The sequence below is a fragment of the Paroedura picta genome, chromosome 11, assembly GCF_049243985.1.
Source record: "Paroedura picta isolate Pp20150507F chromosome 11, Ppicta_v3.0, whole genome shotgun sequence".
NCBI classification, from domain to species: domain Eukaryota; kingdom Metazoa; phylum Chordata; class Lepidosauria; order Squamata; family Gekkonidae; genus Paroedura; species Paroedura picta.
The window spans coordinates 28,398,568-28,424,712 of record NC_135379.1 but is presented as its reverse complement, the minus strand read 5'-3'; the positions used below and the strand labels follow the sequence as shown (position 1 = coordinate 28,424,712).

General features: G+C 40.8%; 1 protein-coding gene across 6 annotated transcripts in view; it reads left to right on the top strand.

The window, feature by feature from the left end:
- Positions 1 to 6,655: 6,655 nt before the first annotated feature.
- Positions 6,656 to 26,145, top strand: part of HYCC1 (hyccin PI4KA lipid kinase complex subunit 1) — a 45,546-nt gene continuing 26,056 nt past the window's right edge. For 2 of the 6 annotated variants that reach the window (XR_013225682.1, XM_077304743.1), the window contains exons 1-7: positions 6,820 to 7,159; positions 15,394 to 15,473; positions 16,227 to 16,328; positions 17,718 to 17,897; positions 21,317 to 21,397; positions 23,269 to 23,384; positions 23,625 to 23,720. Coding sequence is in view for 5 of the 6 variants with exons in the window: in XM_077304743.1 (XP_077160858.1) it covers positions 15,423 to 15,473; positions 16,227 to 16,328; positions 17,718 to 17,897; positions 21,317 to 21,397; positions 23,269 to 23,384; positions 23,625 to 23,720 (626 nt within the window). In the remaining variant the exon portion in view is untranslated. Of the gene's footprint in view, positions 6,773 to 6,819; positions 7,160 to 13,059; positions 13,169 to 15,393; positions 15,474 to 16,226; positions 16,329 to 17,717; positions 17,898 to 21,316; positions 21,398 to 23,268; positions 23,385 to 23,624; positions 23,721 to 26,145 lie in introns of those variants that run through there. The other 4 variants (XM_077304744.1, XM_077304745.1, XM_077304747.1 and 1 more) reach the window with 4 other exon arrangements.

The window sequence follows — 26,145 nt, the reverse complement described above, 5'->3', positions numbered from 1 at the left end:
AGACAACCAGTGGTTAATAATCAACTTGAAACTATGGTTTCACATCTTGGTGTATCAGACCCTAATTAACATTAGTGGAGAGGCCTGCAGTTGGAGAATTGTACTAACCATAGTTGCCTCTGTTTTTTCAGTACCAATGGAAGAAAATGGATAAATCATTACCATGTGGATGCAGATTCTGTTTAATCAAACCATGTTTACATATGATGCCTGAACTGAGCCATAGAGTTTGATTTTGTGCTTCACTGTTCCAAGACATTCAGCAGATGGCTTTACATCAGTGCTAGAAAGTAATCTTCTGGCCTATGTCAACAGTGGTCTTGTCAGGGCCAGCCTTCAGGTCACAAGTCTGGGCTTTTTGCTCACGGGCTCTGCATGGGGTCCCAAAAGCAGACTGTAACCTCACATTTGATGTATAGATTACCATCTGAAGGAGGATAATGCCACATCCCATCCCAGATTCTAAAATAATATAACAACTGCCTGTACACATGCCTTCTGCATTGTATCTCTCACATTGTGCCTGAGAAGGTCAGGAAGGTTCCTATCATCCTGGCTTTCCAGAGACTATGTAAAATGGAATTATTCAAGAGGACTTTTCTGTGCAGGTAACAGAGTTGCACTGTATTAAATGATTTACAAATGAGTTTTTTTGGATAAACTATTAGGGAATATTGTCTATACTACTTTACCTCTGAAATCCCCTTCCCATTCACCCAACACCACCAGCTTGCCAAAAAGCTTTAGTGCTTTACGTAGTCACCTAGATAAACCCAGGTCCAAAGGTTCCTAGATGATTCTGTTTGATCTTGGACATTCTGGATCAATCAATCTTTTGGCCATCATATTAAAGGAGGCATCTGAATCCTTTGTCCAAAGCCCACGTGACTTTTCACCACATATTGCCCAAGGAGAAGGGTATAAAATACCTTTCATTGGGGTCCCCAAACTACTTCTCTTGTACCCGGCTTCCGCTGGACCAGGGGTAGTCAAACTGCGGCCCTCCAGATGTCCATGAACTACAATTCCCATGAGCCCCTGCCAGAATTTGCTGGCAGGGGCTCATGGGAATTGTAGTCCATGGACATCTGGAGGGCCGCAGTTTGACTACCCCTGTGCTGGACAAATCCTGCCAGATGCTCAACTGCATGTGGGTCATTCCATTTACTTTGAATCCTCCTGTGGTCATCATTTCCAAGATAGGTAATTGTATAATTTTTGTTGATCCTTCCCCCCCTCAACTCCCATCTTATTTCCCCCCTGCCACATGTACGATGTGATTGCTTAGTGTTTGTCTGTGTCTTATTTCTTAAATAAAGCTACAAACCTTATTTTAAATAGCATTTGTTGTCTGACTGGAATTCCCGAAGGACTTAATCACCTCATAAACTGTGCAAAGCAGATCCTAGTTAGTAAACCTTTTGCTTTTCTCAGAGCATTTTGGTTAACACTTCTCCTATTGTATTGATTATTGAAAGTCTTATCCTGTCTCGCTCTTTGACTCACTCTTTGTAATCTGCGTTGAGTCCAAGAGGGAAAGGCAGACTATAAATAAAAAATACCTAAATGATAGCAGCAATTGCCAGTGTTGTTACTGTGCTGGCAAAAGGCCTTGATCCCACAGAAAAGGGCTGTGTAAAGACCATACAGAGTGCAACCCCACCTGTAGTCTTTAGTATGGTGTTATAAAGATTAAATCACTGTGATTCTAAAGCGTATTTCCATTTAATCGGGAGTGAAGGCATTTTAGAATGTTGCTTGACCTGTTATGTATGGTGCAAGGGTCTGCTTGCATCAAAGGATTGAACTGATAGCATCACTGTACACAGAGTTTCTCTCAAAGAGATTATTGAGAAATTGCAAAAGAGCTGCATTCTTGCTTTCTTGTAGTTGCAAGGGATCTGGAGTATGCATCAACAACAGCATGTGTAAATCCAGGAAAAATCAACATACTTTTTTGCCATCTGGAATCAAAAACTACTTTCACCTGTAGATGTCATTGTAGTAATGGTAACAGATAATAAAGAAAGGCTGCATGTAACTGAATTGCAGTGCAATTCTTAGTCAAGAGACACCATTTTTAATGCCCACTGATTTCAATCAATTTGGAAGTGTACAGCACTCTTTAGAAAAGTGTTTTTAATCTATTAGGAAAAAAATCCCAAAGAAAAGAAAACAGCAACACTTTATTAACAACGGACAACCTTTATTAGAACCAAACTCGCTCAAGACTCTGAGTTTTCATATAAAGGAAACATACAGGTTACCTATGATGTCTAGGACTGCCAAGTTTTAAACTGTTCCACCTTGCTGTTCCTTAAATATCTGTTATTTCATGGAATGAAAAGCTTCAACTGCCCATTTCCACTAATTAAACTTCTAAAGGACAGGACATCCCCCCCTTGTCCATTTGACAAACCTATCAAGCAATGAGGGCAGTTGTTCTACATCACTAGACATCCAAGGTTCAGAAAACTGTTCATCCAGCCCCTGACCCCAGCAGTTTTCCACCACTGTCCTACAGAGGCAGATTTTTTCTAATTCTTTATCTTCCTCACCTCTTAGGCAAGTCTTCGCAAGCCTACAATTTGTTAGATAACTGATAGATTTGGTTTATGTCATTCACCCTTAAGCCTTGTATTACTTTTACTACATCTCTGACAATTCTTATGGAAATCTACATAAGAAATGCTGACATCCTTATTTAATGAGTGCCAATAAACAATTAGTATATAACTATTTCAAATGGATTCATTTTTCTAGGTCTCATAGGCTATTGCAATGCCATCATGTGTGGCCAGCTAGTATTTAGGAATACTTTATATTGTCCTTTATTGAATTTTACAAATTCTGCAAATGCACAATTTCATGAACTGAAAATTTAATTTACAACATAGTCTGTTTTTCAGGATGTCTTCAACTACCCATTATATAAACCAGCTAATGCCAGTATATCATATAAATATAATTAAAAGATGGGAGCGGTGCCTGCCAGCTTGGATAGAATATCACCTGGGCAGTGTTGGTAGGCCAGAAGCATAACAAGAATGCCATTTTCCTCTTTACAGATAAAACTGTTTCCTATTTCCCAAGTAAAACTCAGCACTTCTATGCTACAGGGAGAAGATGGAGAGGGGCAGAGAAAATGTGAACTGAGGCAGATGGGACCTGCATGCTGCACACCAGATCTAGATAAAAGATTTTGCTTAGAGTGTTTATGCATACCCAGGGCAGCACTTGGCAATTCAACTGCTTTCGAGTTGAATGCAGGGAGAGGCTGTGATGTAGCTACATGGGAATGAGCTGTCATCTCTGATTAATTCTGATGGCAAGACTGGTTTTCAGAACTGCAGATGTTGACCTTTTCCTGCTATATTAACATATGCTTTTGGATTTCTTTCAAATTCAATCCTCCCACCTCTGCATTATGTATAGGAAAATTTACCATGCTCTCTTGTTAACAGCTATTTTACATTTCTGCACCCACTTCACTGAATAAAATAGCTCACTTTTTAGAAGACAATAGGTGCTATCCAGAAAAAGTTTTGCCTTCATCCAAAATCAGGCACACAAAATTCCATCTAGTTTTTTATTAGTGGCCATGATTTAGCAACATCACTTTGCATGTGCAAAAATGATTTTACTTACAGATATGTGAAAGCAGGAATTGTAATGTTCATGTATATTAGAGCATGCTGGGATACGGAGGGATAGTTAATGAGAACTAAGATGATGCCACACAACAGCTAAAATGACTTATTTTGAAATACTCTTCTACTATGAAAGCTTATAGATATCCACATTGTTTTGTTTATACTTGCTGTTTTTCTGAGGTTCTGGGGATCTGCTCTTCACCTGATGTGTTCAAGGTATGTCAGAGATGTATGCAACATTTAATAACTGTGGTAACTCCATCGTGGTTCTGATTAATAAATTTGTATTGACATAACTTTGAAAAGAGGGTGTGGAAGCCTGTTTGTGAAGGACAGAAGTAAGAGGATTAAAATTAAATTTACAGCAGACAAAAAAGAGGTGGGATTTCCTGTTTTGTTTCTTTGTGCTAAATTTGAAAAACAAAAATATGACAGATCTGTTCTGGATTCTTTAACATTTCGTTATTAAAAAGATCGGATGCAGAGGGCTTGGAAATGGATTCCAACATTGGTGGAGTATTGTTGAAACCCTACTCCAAGGACTTTAGCATAATGCTCTTACTCATGCAATGATTCTTGCATCCAGCATCTCATTTAAATTGTGCTGTCCACACTTATGCAACTTTAGTATATCGGAGACATGGAGTCCACATATACATTGCATCCACATTCTAATAGTGCATATATAGCAGCCCAATTTAAATAAAATACTGGGCATGTGCAGGTTGACAGGGTAAAGTTTTCTTGTCTTGCCAGCATCACGTTTAAATCAGGCCCTTTGCTGATCTTTTAAGGGGGAATAAGAAAGGGACTATGCAGTTCTACTCCTCACCTATCCTGCAGGCTACATGCAAAATGCTCAGTTGACTTGCCAGCTCCCACTTGAAACATTCCTGGATATTTGTAGCTTGTGCTTGAGAAGGGCAGAATTTGGGGGTGGGGGAGGAGAAAGCCAGTGGGAATGCCATGCCATCAAAAGCTCTCCTCCAGAGGAACTTTTACAGTAGCCTGGACATTGGTTGCAGTTCCAGAATTCTAGATTCCTTTTGGAGGCAAGGAATTATTTCATACAGATTTTGGCCTATTATGCACGGCTGCTGAAACGGTGGCATGGAGAACGAGGAGGAGGAAGAAGCGAAGCAAACCGATTATGCATGGGACGGAACGCAACAGTGGCAAAACCCAGAGTATCGGATTATGTACGCGGATACTCTGGAACCGCTTCTAGTTGCGCCCTGGTCCCGGGAAGCTCCACTTTCTTCTGCATCTCGCTAATGCGGCTTTTTCGGCGGTATACATTGACTCTGTGCCCTGTTGCCGCCTGTGGCGTGCATAATTGGTGATTTTCCATTCCACCCCGAATGTGGACTTTCCCCTCCGTGCATAATGGGCCATACTGATGATGTTAGCCATTCAGTTGAGTCCAATTCTTGGCAATCCTATGGCACAACTGCCACAATGATTTCCATCACAACTCTAAGTGGCTATTTGAAATATGATAGATCTAATTAATCTAGATTTGGTAATCAGGCTTATGTCCTTGCTTTTCCATGTTCAGTTCAAGCTCATCACTGCTGAGCGACCCAACACAATCTGACGTTTTATTTCCATATACTGCGTTCACCAGTCTCATCAATTTGCAATCCAAGAAAAATGAATTCGATCTCTTCACCATCAATTGTTATTGTGATGTCCGTTTTTTCAGCGGTCATTATTTTTGTCTTTTTAATGTTTAAGAAAAGGCCAGATTTCTTGCTTACATCATTGATCTTTGTAATCAACTGTTCTAGGCCTTCCTTAGTTTCTGATAGGAGGGCAGTGCCGTCAGCATACCAAAGATTATTTATATTCCTTCCTCTGATCTTAACTCCAGTATTTGATTTTTTGAGTTTAATCTCTGTCATAATGATCTCAGCATCCAAATTAAGCAGGAAGGGGAAAGAATACAACCTTGATGCACTCCTTTCCCTATTTTGAACCAGTCAGTGTCACTAAATGATGTATGTACAGCAGCTTCTTGGTTTGCATAGAGTGACTGCATCAGTTTGATCAAATGCACTGGCATCTCCAAATTTTACAGGGCTTCCCACAATTTGCTGTGATCCACACAATCAAAAGCTTTCTTGTAGTCAATAAAGCAGATGTAGACATCCTTCTGATATTCCCAGGAATTTTTTCAAAATCCAGCACAAATTTGCTACACGGTCACAAGTGCCACACTCCCCATTGAAAGCCAACTTGAATATCTGGTAATTCCCTTTCAATGGTTGTTGCTATGCATTGTTGTATGATTTTAAGCAGGATGTATGGATGTATATGTATATATATGTGTGTGTATTCTATATTCAGAAACCCTTACTGTGTTTGTGGGTGGCCTCATTCTATTAATAGGGATGAAATTAACAAACATGGTATTAGAAGGAAAACTTATGTTAAAGTGCTGTACCAATATATTTCAGTGGGACTGTTTCTTTGCTAGAATTTTAACCCCTAGAGGGCCCCCTTACTTCTGACCTGAGAAGCAGTTAAATATAGCTTTATTTAGAAACACATATGATTACATTACAAGCAGTCCTAAATTGTACTTTAAAAATGTTCTTATTATGTATTTTATCTATATTATATATGCCACTTTAGGCTCCATAAGAAAGGGAACTAATATACATCCAACATTGTTACACACTTGCCTGCTACGGCAGTCTGACCTTTCCCATGGAGTCGTTAAGAATAATTCCACGATGGTGAAGCACGTGATTCGCTGAACAGTAATTTTTGTAAAAAAAAATGTAGTCTTTAATACGATTCTGGTACTTTGGAGGCAGACCGATCGTTTGTCTCAAACAAAGGCGGCAGATGGGATTAATCGCCACAATAATCTCCTGGACCTGCGATGGACAAAGCAGCCCCTTCACCTTCTTTAACCCCAGCAAAACCGATTGTGTTGCGTATTGTCAATCAGCTGATGACGACACAACCAAAGTCCCGCCCCCAAGTATTCCGACCACGCGTCCGTTTAACTCACGCTGTATCGCCTTTCTCGCAGTGGGGTAGCTCCACCCCTTCGGAGAAAAAAGGAGGCGGGATCGACTACAGCTCCCACCCCCTGCGAGCTTCGATTGGTGAGGATGGTGGTCGTGGCGTCACGATTGGCCTTCCCTCCGGCCTCTCAGTAACAAGCCCTGCAGGGTGGTGCGGGTGCCTGCTGTGCTCCAAGTCCCCCTGACAGTCTCTTTCTTTCTTTCTTTGCCGTGCGCTCTCGTTGGCTCCCCTTGGCAAGCGGGCGAGCGGAGAAACGAAGACGAGTTCCCTGAGGCGCGAGCCGACCTGGCGCAGCACTGGCTACGGAAGGGGGCGAGCCTGGTTACTGGCACGGGGAGAACTTTTGTTTTCTGACGAAGAGAATCCTTCCCCGGTTGGTTGGGACGGTTGGAAGCGACGGTTGAGTAACGGCTGCGGGCAGAGAGCGGCGGCGGCGGGCGGATTTCTTTCTCCTGGAGAGTTCGAAGGTTTGAGTCGATCCTTTCCTCTCGATGCCTCCCCCCCCCCGCCCCTTTTCGGAGAGCGGGCAGGGAAGCGGGGCTTAGGGGAGCGTTTGCTGCCCTCTAGTCCCGGCCCGAGGACACTACCGGGCGCGGGGGGGGGGGTGTGCCTGTGAGCGTCTCATCGGGCAGAGAGTGTCGGAATGCCGATGCAGAGGCTTCAGGCTGTCGCCTGCTTGAGGCTTCGGCCAGAGATCGGCTTGGGATGCCTGGGCTTTGTAGCGTCTCCTTGTATGGACGCAACTTATTGCGCTTCTGCCTCCCTGCCTGCCTTTCCTCTCGTTCTTTTTTCTTTTTGCATAATTAACTCGACAGCGAGCCCCGTCGTCGTTAGGGAAGTGTGCATAGATGGGGCCGCACGTGTCCAAGCTTAGCCGAGCCTGTGCTGAACATCGCCAGTTCCTCGTCGGATACAGTTTCCACCGCGGCTGGCCTCCAGCTAACACTCCTAAGAACTGGCGTGGATTTTATTTTTACTGATGATGATGATAATGTCGGTCCTATTTTTCTGCGTCGTCCTCTGCCCTCCATTTTAATAGTCTCTGTTCCCAAAGTTCTTAGCATTTGAGCATCGGCACCATAATTCCTTTTTAAAAAGTGTTTCATGGGGCCATGGCATTTATTTGGCTTTGAAGGTTGAAAATTCCTGTGATGTGGTCTGACAAGCTGATTTAAGGAAGACGGTGCAATGACTGGCATGGAAATTCTTCTTCGGACCTGTAGTTGTTACTTCGGGCTTTTAGCTGTTAGGATGAAGTGGATCACTGTAAAACTAATGCTCAGTGCCTAGAAGTAATGTCTTCTTTGCCATACTAACATGCACTAGCAGTAAGATAAAACATGTGTTGACACTACTATAAATCATTTTATGGTAATAGGAATTTGCTAATGTAACTGCATTAATGCTTTGCTTAAAGATCATCCTCAGGCACTTTCATATATCCTTTGAAATTAACATCATGGTTGTGCAACTCAAATTGAATTTGAAATTTGCTCTTAAGTATTGTTTCTTTTTCACATTGAGTGTTTTACAATTTTTATATGCCTGTGGCTTGAAATGTCTCCATGAAATATAGGTTATCATTTGCTAATCTCTATTAATTTTAGTACGCTGAAGTAGGTATGTTCTGAGCTGTGATCTTTAAGCCTCTGTGTAGGCAGAAATCTGTGTCCAGATATTTTAGTCTCCTTGTATGATGTTGCAATCTTGGGTACTTGCCTGGAAAAGTCATTGTGGGAAACTTAACCTTAAAAAACACATTATTTTTCATTCTGGCTTGAAATGTTCTCATTGAAATATATGGGTCATATGTTTCAAATTGAAGGTAGAATGAATTGATAGTTTTTTAAATGGCTACTTGGCATCCTCTCTATATTCACTTAACATATAGTTGGCGTCTGCATGAAAGGCAAAGTATTACATTGATTAAGTAGGTTTTCATATATTTCAGTAATACAATGGCAGCCGTTTTATGTATGATGTTGCCATAAGTGAGCCCTTTGGAATTCTTTAAAAGAATTCGTTTTCTGCAACTTTCAGAAACCATGTTCAGTAAAGTAGTGATCCCCAACCTGTGGGCAAGCACGCATGCATAGCAGGTCCATGCATGCGTGCATGCGCAAAACTGCCACACATGCATGTTTGTGCAGGGGCACCCGGATCGCCCCCCCCCCCCGGTCTGCAACCCCAAAAAGGTTGCGGACCGCTGCTATAGGTCATGGGGAACCCAGGAGAGGATTTGAATGCCTGTGTAGTCCAGTGATCATCTGGCCCCAGTGGCCCCCAACCCTGGTCCCAGTCCGTGGATCAGTCGGTACCGGGCCACAACTCCTCATCATCCTCCTCCCCGATTGCTGCATCGGGAGCTGCTCTGCCACTCTGCCGCGGGCTCACCTTCGGTGCTCTTCGGTGGCCGCTGTGGCTGGGGCTCCCCCTTGGCATGGCACTGTGCAGCTGCTGCTAGCAGCGCCCCCCAGCGGGTGGTGGAAAGTCAGAGGCGCCGGCGGAAAAGCAAATGGAGCAGGGGCTCAGGCGACGGCAACGTCCCTCGGCAAAAGACTGCCCCCCCCCTGGGCCTCAGTAAAATTGTCAAGCGTTGACTGGTCCCCGGTGATAAAAAGGTTGGGGACCGCTGATCTAGAGAACTTGTTCAGATAATTGCACACACCATATTTATGTAGTTGACTATGTTACTCCTGAGCCCCAGAGGCGTTACTCCAGTTGGGGAAGATTTAATTGTGAAAAAAAAAATTTAACTAAAAAAAAGTATTGCGGTGGTTTTCGCCTTATTTGGGCAGGTCGACTTGATCCCTCCCTAAGTTGCCAATGATAAGTTGGAGGTCTTTTGGGATTTTTAAGGTAGCCTTGATGGATTTGCGTACAATGAAAGTACAGAAGAAGACTACCTTCCAAAACAACTATCTTTTCGCAGGTAAACTGTTATCTGTAGTCTAGAGCTGCAATGAGCTGCAATTCCAGGGGATACCTAGGTCCCACCTGGAGGCTGGCATCTCTAGGTGAGAGCTACTCTGCCTAGATCCAGTGCAAGAACTGTGCACAGTCTGCACAAGGATTCTTTTCTTCCCCAGTTTCCACTTGCCCTTGCAGCCATTTCTGACCCTAGAAAAATATGTTGCTAAGATTGCCAAGTTCCTGGTGGTGCCTGGAGATCTTTGACAGTTATAGGCGATCTCCAAATCATACAGATAATTCCCCCTGGAGAGAATTGCTGCTTTTCATGGTGGGCCTTATGACAGCTGAGATGAACGCTTTGTTTTGTTCAGTCAAAATTGACTGTTTAGCATACTGCACTAACAAAAATGAAACTAATTTCTAAATTAGAACTGATTTTTGCTATATATTCCCTGTCATGTAAGAAGATCATAGTCTGACGAAGGGTGCTTGCACTCAAAAACTCACGCCATGAATAAATCTTTGTTGGTTTTAAAGGTGCTACTGGGCTCTGATTTTGTTTAGTTGTGCTGCTTAATTTCTAACAAGCAATTTATTTTATTAGTGGTGCCATGCACACTGTAAATATGTGACTTTTGGGGATGTGTTAGGGAGGTGTGTCCAGCTGACATCACGTCCGAGGTTACTTGAAGCCTCAAGAACATTTCAGGGGTTACTCCACAGTCAAACAGTTGAAAAGGGTTGATTTAGAAGCAGCAGGGAAGACACTAGGTCCTATCCATGGGGAGGTAATGTGGTGCCTCACTTCTGCCTGTGGTAGCTTCTGTAGAAAGAAAAGTGTTGTGCCATTGCAGATGCTCTGTTCTGGGTTATCAATATCAGTGGTCCCCAACCTTTTTATCACCGGGGACCACTCAACGCTTGACAATTTTACTGAGGCCCAGTGTGGGGGGGGTAGTTTACTCCTCTACTCTCAACCACTGCCCTAACGCGCTCTGATCGCTATGGTAATGTTTAAACATCCCTTCAAAATAAGATACAGACACACCACAACAATGAACATAAGGAACATTTTATTTTCATGGAAATTTTAACTCATGACAATGACAAATCAATGGGAACCCTGAGCTTGTTTCTCTGCAATGAGGTAGTCCTATCTGGGAGTGATGGTAGACAATGACACCCGAAGTGTGTTGTAAAGGGCCAGGGGGTGGGGGGAGAAGGCGTCCTTTGCGGCCCACCTCCAATTAGTTGATGGACTACATGTGGTCCGCGGCCCACAGGTTGGGGATCGCTAATCTATATGCTCTGCTAGGATAGGAGGTTTTAAAAGTGATTTTACCTTTGCCCTAGTGGGCATACATTCTAGATAGGATTTCACTGTTGGGCTATATTTAGACACTGAGAGCAAACTGGAGTTTATTATTAATTTGAGACCTGTCTATTTTCAAAGTCACATGATCCCTTCTTCCTTTTGTGTGAGACCTGAAATTGAAAACTTTTAAAAGTAGCACTTGATCCAACTTTAATTTGTTGTGCCATCTAGGTTAGTGTCAACATATTAAGGCTAGTTTCTTACCCAGAAACCTGCTCAGAGTTCTTGTCAGACTGGCTGAAGTCATACTGTGTGTGGCATTGTACTTCTAGTCTTACAGTCTTTTTACACACTATAGGAACAGAAGATGGGTTGCAGTATAAAATTGTGTTCCCGAAACCCACTATTATAGATCTAGTTCATTGGAACTTATTTGTGTAAAAGCATTTTGTACTTACTAATGCTTGTCTCTGTGAACTTAGATTCAGGCATGTAGCTGTCTTGGTCTGATGCAGCAGTCCAAAGGTTGAGTTCAGTGGCACCTTTAAGGCTAAGAAAGTTTTATTCAAGGTGTATATAAGCTTTTATGTGCATGTATACTTTGTCAGATATAACCCACCTTTCTACTTATATGTAATGGTTTCACTGTATCTGTTGAATGATTATGATGAAGTTGTGCATGCACATGAAAATGTATGCATTAGTAAAACTTTGTTGGTCTTAAAGGTGTCACTGGACTCAAACGTTCTGTGAACTTAGTAAAGAATGTGAAGTATGGAACTGGTAGACGTACCACTGAGTAACTGTTGAATAACTTTAGAATGCTGCTTGTCCTAGATTTAAAGTCTTTGATGGTGTTCCCCATATATGCTTCCCTTGGTGTACTCATTCACAGAATGTAATTGTCTCTTTAAAAAGAATATTTAGTCAAATGAAAATGTCAACAAAGTACAGGGTTCTGTTGAGCTTTTTGTATATAAAAACGGTGTCCCATACAACTTGCAAATTAAAAAAACCAGTATAAAACTATGTTTTAATTGTAAAACCTAGAGCAGAATGTTTTTGTAGCATTTTAGTTTGAAACTATTACAATGTTCAATCACTATTTTACTTTCTGTTTCTAAAGAAAACTAGAGTTTCTTGTGACTTCATTTACATTTTATATTTATCTGTATTACACCTTTTAAATGTTACATTTAACTGCTGGTTGCCCTGTTTTTGTTACTTGTAAGCTTTAATTAGGGAATGTTATTTCTAGCACCTTACAAATATATAAAGTGACGATTACAGTCTTTGTCTTGCAAATCCTTCTGGAGACATAATTTATCTGTCTAAGAATCTAAACTGTTTTTAAGTTGTTTTGACCATGGGTTTCATGTGACTAGAAACCATCAATATTAACAAGAGTATCACATGTTGTGATGAAATTATTCCAAGACTAAGATAATTGGTTAAGCATTTAATTTAATCTATTAGAATTAATACATATATATTGTGTAGGTAGAAATAAAAATATGGAAACAATATGAAGAAGGCATTTTGTTGATGCCTCAGATATGGATAAAACATATTACACATGTGCTTGACTGGTGCTCTGAATTTGGAAACTTTTGCGAAGTTTGCAGTTTCATTTTTAAGAGCTCAGCCAATTTGTAGGTTTTTTGGGCCAGTACCTATAATTGATTCTTGACCAACACAATGAGATACTGGGTAAGATCAATGGTTCTTTTTGGTCAGTGTTGTACAAACATGACTCCAAGAGAATATTTCCAAAAAGAGTGAATCCCCAAATCAGTAAATCTTTATTATAAACTGCCCTTTCTATGCAGCTCAGAGTGGGTGACAACATAATACTATAACAATCAGTTTTGCAGTCAGCTGTGTGTACATTTGATGCATTGTAATTTAGATTTGATGATTGTGGAAGAGAATTTCTAAAATATATACTTTATACTTTCAAAAACATACATTCTGATTTATTTCTGCAGTTCAATATTTCATAGTTGTCTTTGAGAACTGCTTTATAAATAAGCATGGCATGGTTCAGATTCAACAATAAATAGGGTTGTCATTCTCTGAATGAGTAGGTGGGTCTCTCATGTTAAAAACATTGATCTCTGTTTCTCCCTTCCAAAACAGGATTCAAATCATGGAGTGAATTCTATTTTGTAGGGAAGAGAACAAAACATAGATGATGATTTTTAGATAAAATGAAATTTCCATGTAAAAATCTCTTTCATGTTACCAGGTAAGAAAGCTTTATAGCTTTTACTTTTATGCCTACAAGAGAGTAATATGGGTATATGTGGCTAAGCAGGCTATTAAGTTAAAATATTGTGAACTTATTGGTGTTACAGGCTCACATGTTCACTTTATTTTACAATTCATTTCTATGCCATGTCGCATATTTATTGTGTACAACTGGCCTTTCAGTGAAGATGCAGAGTCGATGAACAATTGTTCATTATGTAAATATTGAATTACTAAATAAGAAAACATGTAAATGAGGTTCCTGGAGAAAATTGATTTTTTTCTAGAAAATGTGTGCTTCTTATATAAAATGAAAAATATGACCACACCCAACTTCTGCTTTTTAAATCCCTGAGTCAACTTTTTGGAAACTGTTTTATAAAAACAGACTTGTATGTATTGGAAATACAGTGAAATCTAGATTTCTGATTATTTTGAAAGCATATAAATTATTTTAGTTCTTTATGCTTGCCTTCAAAATTATAAATATTTATTAAATTAAGGATAGTTTATTGATACTTTATGTATTTTCTAATATATGATAAAATCTGTTTGTTGCTAAACCTGAACAGGGTTTCTGAAGCTGACATATTTAGCTGTTGAGAGCGAATGGGTATGGGAAGATGCAAGTCTCTGAAGAATTTTAGTTTGTGTTGTACTCACTACAAACATGAGTCAACTTTCTAATTTCCGAGCTCCCAGGCTGGTCTGGGACTTTCAGCCTATTCCCTGAGACTTTCCCCATAATCTCTGACTGCTGGGGGCTAATTTTAGAGGAGCAGAATGTCAGAATCCAGTTGTTTCTGCCATTATTTAGTGATGTCTATGTAGTTAGGTATATAGAATGTAGCCCTGTAGGAATTTGGAACTGCCTGTCTCTTCGGCCTATAGACTCTCACATTCCCTCCCTGCATTACACCCCTTCCCTCCCTTTCACCATCTGCTCTGATCCCCGCCCTCCCCTCCTGGAGCCAAATAAAACATTAACTATTAGAGTTAAAATGTGCAGTGTTGTTTTTATGCACAATTTTAAAAAAGATAATACAGAGCAGTAGAAACAGAGGATTTGCCATTCTTGTGGATATCTACTTTCTAGTGCAGGCTCTGTGGCTCTCCAGATGTCCATGGACTACAATTATCATGGAAGCGCATCTCTGATGCCTGGATGGGATGCAATTAACACCTGCACCAGTTGCCAGGAATTTGGGAGTGACCTTTGATGCCTCCCTTTCAATGGAGGTTCATGTCATGAAAGTAGCCCGGATGGCATTTTCCCATCTTCGCTAAGCCAGGCTACTAGCGTCCTACCTGTCTTCGGACCACTTGGCCACAGTGATCCATGCAATGGTCACTTCCAGACTAGACTTTTGTAATTCGCTCTACACGGGCCTGTCCTTGTCTTTGATCCAGAAGTTACAGCTGGTACAGAATGTGCCTGCCAGGGTCCTCACTAGGACATCATGGAGGGCCCATATTCAGCCGGTGCTCCGATATCTGCACTGGTTACCAGTCTGTTTCGAGGTCAAGTTCAAGGTTTTGGTACTGACCTTTAAGGCTATATGCCATCTGGGTTCTGCCTACCTGCAAGACCCCGCTTGGTTGCTTATGCCCCCCACAGGGCTCTTCGTTCTACAGATATAAATTTACTGGTAGTTCCGGGCCCTTGTGATATTTGCCTGGCCTAGACCCTGGCCAAGGCCGTTTTGGTCCTGGTCCCAACCTGGTGGAATGAGCTCTTGGAAGAGCTAAGGGCCTTGCCGGAATTGTTAATTTTCTGCAGGGCCTGCAAGACGGAGCTCTTCCACCAGGTGTACAATTGAGGCCAGGGCGGGGTCCCAATATTCGATCTGGGATTCCCCCATGTCCATCTGATTGATCTGATTCCTCATTCCCAAAAAAGAACAGCAGAAAGACTGGCCCCTGGTTGGATGAGGCGATGAGATAGTGGGTTTTTTTTGCCTGCCACCTTAATAGTAGTAGTAGTAGTAGTAGTAATATTAAGAGAAATTATGGAGTTTTATTATGTTTTTACTCTTTTATTTTTTGTAATCCGCCGTGAGCCCACTCGGGAATGGCAGTATATAAATCCAAAAATAAATAAACAAACAAACCCTGGACATCCGGAGAGACAGTTTGGCCACCACTGTTCTAGTGCATCCAGTTTTTTTGTGGAGAAAAAAATATATTTCAAAATAACACCTGCTTTTTCCTATCAACTTAAAGGTTGAAAACTTCAGAACAAATGTTGGAAGATGTTGGCTGTGGATACAGGGATTGTAGAAGAATGGCTATCAGAATTCAAGGTAATCTTCAGTAGTATTTTAAATATGGACTGCTAATAATTTTTTGATAGCACACAATATTTATCTCTATTTTGCTTGAAATAGTATTGTAATTCCTGTTTGTATCAAAGCCTGAAGCAGCACACAAGCTGCAAAGGATAAAATACATGTAAATTTAGTTTTTTGATCTAATTTTCAAATAGTCTTGGTCACTGGTGGATTATCTGCACTGAAAGATAAACAGGGAAAATACATACCATTGACAATGGACTCTGTATGGACTGGTTGGCTAGGTAGGATTTGAGGGGCAGTGTTTTGTGTTGGTTCCAGTCCTTTCTGAGAATATATCTCAGAAAATAGATGCTGCTGGTTTGTTTGTTTGTTTTTTCAATTTATTTCCCCCCACTTCCGAAGCTGTCTCGTGGTGGTTTACAAGTCTCATAAAACCCCTACTAAAAGACATAAAAACCCCAACATGGCAGAAACATCCCCTCCCACCCCCTCCCCCACTAACCAGAGGGGGGAAGAATCAATACACTGCTCATACCCAAAGGGGGGGGGTGGGAGGGCTTCGATCTGCCTCGCCGACCCCAGCCTCAACCATAAACCTGGTGGAAGAGCTCTGTTTTGCAGGCCCCCTGCAAGTTTATTGTTCTAAGCTATATCAATAGAACTCTACTTTTAGGATTAATACATTTTCTATAGAAAGGAAACTTCTGCTGTTGGTTTATTATATTTATATTTTAGATTAATGTTTGCGTACATTTTTTTTAGACAGCACCAGAAGCATCCATACCAAGCTATGCTAAAAATCTGAAAAACAAGAGTTTTCTGATTTCATCTTTGTATAAAGTTATTCAGGATCCACAAAGTGAGGTAGGTAAATACATATAGAACTACACTGGAGTATTGCATATTTTGAAAATAAGTTGTGCATATTTTATAAAGCAGCAAAATCAAAAAGGAGATAAGCATTGGACAGCTGAATGGGAAGTTTGCAGAACACAAAAGTGTTTTCTCTAAATATCCTGCTTCAACAACCTTCCATGGGGAGGACAATACATATTTCAACTTTCTTTGTGGACTTGAATGCTGGAAATTTAATGTTAAATGATCCTTCTTACCTGGGTGTATATAGACAAAGCAGACAAATTTGTTTGAAAGGGTAATAATCTCCCCTGCTCACCAGCTTACTTTGAAATGGGTAGGCACTTCCCTTTCTGAGGTCTAGAAAGTTCACATTTCCCTCTGTTGCAGACTTTTTCTTTTTCAACTTGTTTAATTTGGGTTTTCAATAGAAATAGATATTTGTCTCACGGTTCTCAAAAGGCAGAGCTGTAATCTCTTACATTTTAATCTGTAAATTTTGGCCATCTGATGGTGGGGTAAAAATGGAAGCAGTAGAAACTCAGTTGACTGGAGTCAACAAAAATAGTTCACTGGATAAAAACGAACTGCTGTAATATGTTACATTTATTTTACCTGGTTAATAATTGCTGAAATTGCCTGACTTTGCTGGTGAAATTCTATTATTCTTCCTTCATGCCCCTCTTTTCTCCTTGCCTTAGTGATCTTTCTTCCATTATCATCCTCCATATTATTAGTTTAACCATTATCCCCATCTTCCTCAGTTCCACTGGTTGGGTTAATAGCTTGTTCTACACTGGGCTTTTCTTTTGCAATAGTTACCTACTAAGTAGAAATTCAGAAACTTGTCTGTATTCGTTATTGAGACTTATTGAGAATTAGTAAGACGTAGGACAGTGGTTCTCAACATTCCTAATGGCGCGACCCTTTAATACATTTCCTCATGTTGTGGTGACCCCCAACCATAAAATTATGCAAGTGTTCTTTCACAGAACTTAAATCAAAACTGACCAATGGCATGAAGATCCATTGTTCATGATTGTATATAAATTGTTTTTTTTTCTGGGGTTTCTCAGTTCTGCCTCTTGTCCCACCATTTCGATTTTGCTCTTTTCCACTGCTCCAGACAGAAGAATGCTCTATCTCAATCTACCCCACAAGGCTGTTGTGTGGATGGCGCCCCCCCCAGCCAAGCTGCTTGCCCTGCTGCGACCCGTGAAAGGGTCATTCGACCCCCAAAAGGGTCCTGACCCCCATATTGAGAACTACTGATGTAGGAGAACATGAGGTGCATTAAGAGCAGGAGACTGCTTAACAATTTCATCTGAAAGTATCTGTTTCAGTATTTTGAGATGTTACATTGTTGATACCACTATTTCATATTTGCTTTTGTTTCAGTTGCTGGAACCAGTCTGTCACCAGCTGTTTGAGTTCTATCGTAGTGGTGAGGAACTACTTCTACAATTCACACTGCAGTTTCTTCCAGAATTGATATGGTGCTATCTTGCTGTCTCTGCAAGCAAAGATCTACAAAGCAGTGGCTGCATAGAAGCACTTCTCCTAGGAATTTACAATTTGGTTTGTATTCACATCTGAGACAATAATTTATGTGCCTGGGGGTAAGGTGCAAATAATTCACATTAATAGAAATTATTTGGTTCCACAGTTTTGTTGGGAGTGAAATGTAAAATTCCCCTAATGAGGCGGAGGACATCTTGGATGGGTTTTCTTACCTCAGTTTTTTCTTACCTCGGGCGGCGGCCTGATGCGGCGAGAGGCGCTTTGCGCCTCTCGCTGCGTCAGGCTGCCGGGGGCTCCCTTGCGACCGGCCTGATGCGTCGGAGGCGCTTTGCGCCTCCGACGCGCCAGGCCAGCGGCAAAGGGAGCAATTGCGAGCCGCGCTGTGCGCGGCTCGCAGTTGCTGGGGCTGGGAATCGGAGGGACCAATCGGCAGGCGCTACGCGCCTGCCGATTAGTCCCTCCGATTGTCTGTCCGAAGGAAGGGTCCAATCCGGACCCTTCCTCATTACGGACACATCCCGCCCTAGAACCCCTTAGCCTTTTATTTAGTCCGTGGCGCCACGGGCAGTTTAAAGATTGCCTATGATGTATGTTTTGATGTTCTATGTAATACCCCACGATGTTTCATGTAAACTGCCCTGAGCCAAATGGGGGGCCAGTATAAATATCTAAGAAAACAAACAAATAAATAAAGGTTTTGTACTTGTACGCATACTTGAGTAAAAAGGTTCAAGTCGAGTTAAAAGATCATATAATAACTCAGTGGAAGACTGAACTGAATCAACTTTATCTTTAATAAATCCAAATTCTGTGGAATGCAGCATGCTACTAATGTTCCCCTCTATTTGAGGGAGCCAATAAAATGAAAGTTATCATTATCCTACTGGAACAGGTGTCTTTGTTCATTTAAGAGAAGATTACCCTCAGTTGGTAGCATCAGAGTGAGAGAAACAGGTAGACGATTTCTGTCCATAAAATCTTGAACAGGCAACCTCTTTATCAAATGTGGAAAATCAAATGCTATCAGAAAATAGTCAACATTAACCCTGTGAGACCAAAAAATGTAAATTCAACCCGTTTGATCAATCTCCATATACCATATAGAAAATTCAGAGAACCTCAGACCAGCCCTATTAATACTGGTGTCTATCAATGCTCTTGAATACATTAAAAGGAATAAAATATCAGTATTAAACCCCATAAGGAAGCTTTCCTGCTGATTGAAATATAACCAGGAAGAACAACTTCATTTTAAAGTTCATGTTTCTTGAAGTAAAGTAATATCATATTGAAGTAGGTATGACTCAGTCCTTGCTAGTGGACACTTGTGATGAACAGCCACAACAGGTTCAGTGCTATAAAAGAACAATTTAGAAGGAAACTTATTTTCCAACTATATACCTCTCCATGAATGTCTTATTTATTTATTGTCTTATTATTAGATTTATTACCCATTGCTCTTGTAAAACATCTCGCAGTGGGTTGTAGAATAAAACCCCATATCAAATAAAAACTCATACTCCTCTCTCCACCCCTCCCCAGCCAACCTCCACTCGCTCAATTCCTCAGGGCATTGATTTCCAGGGGTGCAAACTATCATTCTAATCTGAGGAAGGGGCCCATTAGATCTTTGCCCAGACCTCAACCGAAGACCTGGTGGAAGAGCTCCATTTTATAGGCCCTGCGGAACTGTGAAAGCCCTGCAGGGCCCTCAGCTCTTCCAAGAGCCCATTCCATCAGGTCGGGGCCAGGACCCTGGGCCTTGGTTTTTATTTGTTTGTTTGTTTGTTTATTTATTTATTTATTTATATTGTATGCTAGATTTAAAGCCCGTTGTATGTTTAAATACAACGGGCGCTAAAAAGGGTGGAGTGTCCTTGGTGGCTGGGTGTTTGTCTCCTTTCTGCATCTGTCTTTCTTTCTCTGCTTCTATCTCTGTATCTCTCTGTCTCTCTCTGCGCTCAGCCCCAACGTGAGTGGCCGGCCCCGGCAGAAGCCGGGAGAACGGCGGGGCTGGGCAGGGGCGGCTTCTGCCGGGGCCGGGCACTCCTTCGCTGCCTTTTAATGTTTTCTTTGCCATGTTTGTTTGCGATATAGATTTTATACCAATGCTATAGTTCTAAGCATGCTTCCTAGAGCCCCACAGAATTCTGTTGGACTGACTTCTGAGAAAGAATTCTCAGGCTCATGCTGCATAATATGCTATAAACCAGGGATGGTCAAACTGGAACCATGGTTTATGCAGGGGTAGTTAAACTGCGGCCCTCCAGATGTCCATGGACTACAATTCCCAGCGAATGCTGGCAGGGGCTCATGGGAATTGTAGTCGATGGACATCTGGAGGGCCGCAGTTTAACTACCCCTGCATAAACCATGGTTCCAGTTCATAGCCAACAGATCTGACTATGGAAGATAATGTTGTGAAAGGAAATGTGCTATTTGTTCCTTTTGGAACAAATAAAGAGCAAATAATGTTTTTTAAAAAGCTGACCTGAGGTCATAGTGGATTTCAAGCTGTGATGACTGGTGGTTCTGACATCATAATGAGTTCCTTGGCAACAGCTGAAACATGAACACAGAAGCCATTGCTTTGTGAACTCACACTTACCTTGGCTGACCAAGCAAAAGTGTTACCTGGTGAACTCTCTCCGCATCTGAAGGTTGAGGTACCTGGAGTCCTGATCTTCATCTCTCAGCTTGAGCCCAGGAGACTGAGCTGGGCCCATAAGTTCTTACTTTCCCGTGGCTGTTCTTTACATCCTGAACTGAGAACGTTGGGGCTGGGGGGGGGGGGGGCGGCTTCTAATGGGGGCGAAGAAAGAATTACCTTGTAAATTGGTTAGGGGGAAGAAGGGAGGCTAGTGCCAGGCTTTAAAAAAGAGAAAAGCAAACAGAGAATTCACAATCTTTGTGTCTTTGTATCTTTGATTCATCAGACTTCGGCTCTTATCAAATTGGAAAGAAATAATCAGGGAAAAATGCAGGATTTTATGCGGCTGGTCGTTTCAAGCTTAGAAAGTTGTTTACGACAAGGATGCCATTATGGCCCCGAGCACAGGCAGTGGTGATCTGGAGAACTTAGTCTCCGCGGATCTGTAGGACCCTCAGGATGCTGTTCCCGGTTCCTGGGGTGACCAGCGAGCGAGATTTGCGCATCCCGCTCAGGTCTGCCAGGTGCTTCTGCTCCTGGCCCTCTGCTTGGCTCGGGAGCTGGTTACAGAACAGGCTAGCACGGCGCCATCTTCAGTCGTCTCTGGCCCTGGGCCTTGTTGAGTCCAGGCAAACTTCTTGGGGGATGTGTCTTTTAGTGTCTTGTATAGTGATTGTCTTTAAAATAAATGTGTTATGACTTTGTAATGCAGTTCACTGTGAAGTCTGTAGAAATGTTTACACAATCTCTTCATCTTTGAATAGTAGGAATTATGTACAGACAAGGCATTGAATGCAGTGTAACTTGCATTTCTTTTGTCTTACAGGAAATAGTTGACAGACAAGGGCACAGTAGGGTATTAAGTTTTACAATTCCATCCTTATCTAAACCTTCAGTATATCATGAAGTAAGTTTAATTTCTCTTCTTATTTGATGCATGTAATTTTAGTGTAGCATGTCTTATGAGTGTGACTTGGCTCAGTTTTCATCCTCTTAGTGATAAAATGACATCTTTTGCTCTAGAAATCATTTTATGATGCAGCTGCATATAATGCTTGCTCTTTATCACAGATGCAGAAGTGCTCCAGCTACATCCAAAGCAGCTCTGCTTTGAAAAATGGTGGACTCCAAAGAGTTTAGAAATAACTCTCATGTGTCGGCTGCTTCAGACCAACACAGCTACTTACCATAATGTATCCTCATGTAGTAGATAGATTTTATTGTATAGTTCAAAGACCTTCACAATGAAGTTAAAATATATATACATGTACATATAATTCAGCTAAAAAGGCAATAAGATAAAATTCCTTGAGCGATTTAGGGTATAGTATTTAGAGTTTAAAAGTCTTAGGATACAATATTTTCCTGGCTGCAAGGGCATAAATAGCTAATCTGTTGGGAATGTTATTTATAGTTTGCCTTTCTCACTTGGACGTAAGGCAGATGTCAACTGGATGGGGTATTAAATAAACTATGCAACACAATTAGGGTTTCAGAACCAATCAGAAATCTAAAAACAGAAATGAAGCAAAGCATATGTATTAACATAACACCATTATACAACAATTACACAGTAGGATCCTAGTTTCAGAAGTTAAACACAGTAGTATAGACCACAATCCCTAATAATTTACCCAAGGAAAACTGGAATCACTTAGTACAGTGCAACTCTATGGCCTGCGTAGAAAAGCCCTCTCAAATATCCACTTTCGCATAGTTTACAGAAAGCCAGGAGACTAGGAGCCTTCCTGACCTCCTTAGGCAGACCATTCCATAAACTGGGGACCACAGCAGAAAAGGGATGTGTATGAACAGTTGTCAATTTTGTCTATTTTCAGGTTTGTACCTGTAGAAGACCTTGCTCAGATGGTCTTGCAGATATAAGGATCCAAGGGCATGTTATTTTGAGATTGTTTTAGAGATGCTTTAATGTGGTTTGAATTCTGTTGAGTATCAAGGGCAATTATTTTCCTTCAAAACATTTTTCAGAAGTAGAGAATATTTAATTTCAAAAATAGTTTGGACATTAGAATGGTTACGTTTACGATGGCATCAGAATGAAATGTCTGAAGGCATATCAGTGACTGCGAGTAATGACAGTTATCTACTCCCTCTAATTATCAAAGGCAGTAATAACTCTATATCAGTTGCTCAGGAGCATGGGTTGAGAGGATGTTGTTGCAGTCATCCTGCTTGTGAACAAAATGCTGGTCTTGATAGGCCTTTTATCTGATAAAGAATGGTGGTTCTAATGTTCTTAAAAATAGTCTGCATTTTGTAACCAAACTTAGACTTGCTTTCTAGTAAATGTTTAGGTTTGAGATACTGGAATCAAACAAAGCATAATTATAGCAGATCTGTATTCATAATCTGTTCTGCTTCTAAATTCTTATAAAGTGACTAAATAAGGATGGGGACAGCTTTAAAGCACAGCATAAATGGGCAGAAAGGGGAGCTGAACCTGCTCTCCCCTCTTTGCCCCTCCCATTTTCTTCAGTGGTGCTTCAAGACTAGAAGTTAATTCCTTGCTGGGAGGCATGGCCTTATTCCCATGTACTTTTACATGGAAAGTTCAGTCAGGAAATGTTCATATCTCAGGGAAACATGTCGAGATGTATTATAAAATAATTATGAAATTGTACTATAATCACCTTATTTTAATTTTAATGGTTTTTGTGTCTTTTGCATAACACTGGTCTAAATGTACTTTTCAATGTATTTTCCATTTTAATATACTTAATACAAATGTTTGTTTTTTTATTTTCATCTCTTTTTTAGCCTTCCAGTATTGGCTCAATGGCTCTTACTGAGGGTGCTTTATCTCAACATGGCTTATCCAAGGTTGTGTATAGTGGACCTCATTTGCAGAGAGAGATGTTGACAGCACAAAACCGGTAACAAACACAGTGTAGTTTTGAAAACTATTTAGTTTTCAAACTAATTATTAAAACTTAAAAATTTCTGGCAGATGTGATGAGCTGTCCTTTATAATGCCTTCAGATTGCATGGATAAAAGATCTTTTGATAATATGTCATAATACAAGCCGATGGAAGACTTTCTGGACATAGTGTGCATGTGTGTTTTGTTTGCAAGTATCAAACCTTCTGTGTACTTAAATTAGATTTTTTTATAGGTTTGAAGTACTGACATTCCTTTTGTTACGATACAATGCTGCCTTGAGCTATATGCCTGCAGTTTCTCTTCAATCATTATGTCAGATCTGCTCAAGGTAACTTTCTTTTGGCTGTATGATATATTAAAAAGTAAATGAAGTAGCAGTTCTATGGGAGTAAGGACTATCAACATTTACATGAGATTAGGCAGCAAATACAACACCTAGGTGTAATTTTAAAATTTAGAATATGAATATAAATTGCAGAGTACAGAAGACATAAAATAATAATGACAACAAGCATTTAGATATGTGGGGCACGTGTAATAAGAGATCTTTCTTTATGTGTGTGCTATATTTTAAATAATATGTTAACCTGATCTTGCAGCCCTTATTCAGCTAACTAGCTTATATGAATAGGATGCCAAGGTAATATCATTAAAAATCGAATTTGAGGGCAAATATGAAACACACCTTTAAAAAGAGACAACTTAGTTGTAAAAAGTTCTCCTCTAGGAGAATCCGTTAAATATGAGAATTCTTGAAGTATTTTTAAAAGCTGGTTTCTGTTGAACAAAAGAATATTTTCTTTGTGGATAATTCAAATAGGATTATTCTTTTAAAAAACTGACAGCCAGTTCACTAAGTCTGGTGACCAATTTACTTCATGGTTTATATGTAGAAGAATGTAATATAGACAGGTACAAGATCTGCTGCCATTTAATCCCAAAGTTATAGAACCTCAACATTGTGACAGGTGATCTTATGTCTGCCTTAAAGACTTTTCAGCCAGCTGAAGTCCTTCAGCATTGGCTTTCAGTTACAAAAGACAAGACTGCTCCAAAGTGTAAGAATCAGAAGTCTAAGGATCATGGTTCTGTGAGAAGTGGCTAGTTGCCAGGATAGTAATGCAGTCTGCTTTCCTTGAGAGGTAAGCAAGAAGATCCGAAAATATGGCAAAATATAACCAGTCTCAGTCTTTTATTGTAGTGAAAGAAACCAAAGCAAGGCTCCAGACTATACTTTTACTTTCAATGTAACAACACCACCAGAGGTATACCTTCAAGAATGGAATTAATAAATTAATAAATTGTCATCAAATAGTCATATTATGACCCATTAAAATAGAAAGCACCCCTGGATTTCCCCGAGAGGTAAGCTTGGCTATATTCAGCAGTAGGGTTGCGTGCTCCGGCGCGGCTCAGCTGCTTCTACAATCATCAAAGCCCTAGGCGGCTAGAGCCATGGTGGGGAGGGGGTGGTGGTGGCAGTGTGCCAGCTGGCACCTGCACGCAAGTGCAGAGCTCTGTGCCTACATGTAGGTGCCAGCTTGCATACTGCCAGCAGCGCTGCCCCTCCCGCTGGCCACTTCGGGTTTTGATAATCACTGAAGTGGCCGAACCACGTCGGATCGCGCAACCCTATTCAGCAGTGCTTTCTTCGGAGACTAAAAAAACTTCCATCTAAATGAAACAGATTTCCCGTATGAATGCTTTTCTCCGTGATGGAACTGTGCTTTATTTTGGATCCCTCACTGTAATGGTAGCTGTGATATCGCTAAGCTTTTCTTTCTGAATTTGCAATTAGAGTTTGAACTAGAGCTTTTGCACAAGTGGAATGAAAGAGACTGAGGTAGCCTCTTGCACTAATTCAAGCATTGCATCCATATTTGCATTTCCACATGTGCAACCAATTTGCAACCAATTTCTGGACACCATAGTATATAGGAGAGAAATACTGGATGTTGTACAAAGGGAACTGCACTAAGTCCATTTATCTTTCTGCTTGTGCATCACCGGATCCTAGTTAGTGACTGGCAGTACTTGTACCTGTCAGGTACTTCATGTACCTGTCAAAGAAAATCTATATTTACACCCATTCTAAATATTTTTGGAGAATTTATTTAAGTTGTATTTTCTGTGCAAGCTCCCTTTTCCTCATTGGAGATTTTTAGTTATAATCCAGATGATAGCCACCTTTATAGTGAAAGATTTTTTGTGTGATTGCATTCACAAAACAGTATGCATTGAGAGGATCATCTCTTGATTTTTTAAAAAAAGGGTAAGATAGTTTTGTCTGCATTTCTCCTTTTTGCATAAAATTGTTTCTCATTTTCATGTCACTCAAGATACCATTGTAATATTTTCCTTTCCAGATCTTCTGGATGGGAAGAATGTTAACTTCATTAGGATATTTGGCAATTGTTATCTTTTTATGTACAGCAAACAAGATTTTAGATGATCCCCCCCATTTGTGTGTGTATGTGTGAAACAAGGGGTAGAATATTAGGGAAAGAACTTCTATACAACCCATTTCAAAGTGAGTTGTCTTAGAGTTAAGTTATGTGTTACCTGTGACATGTCAGGGAAATGGTGCTGGAGAGAAGGCCGAAGCCCCACCCTCTGTGTTGCACTGCTGAGCTGAATTTGAGTCTGGCACACTTGTAGCATTAGTTCCTTGACATCACACGAGTTTGCACAAAGGACACATTTAAGTCAACCCAAACTATGTCACAGGTTACATGTAGATTGGCCTTTCCCAT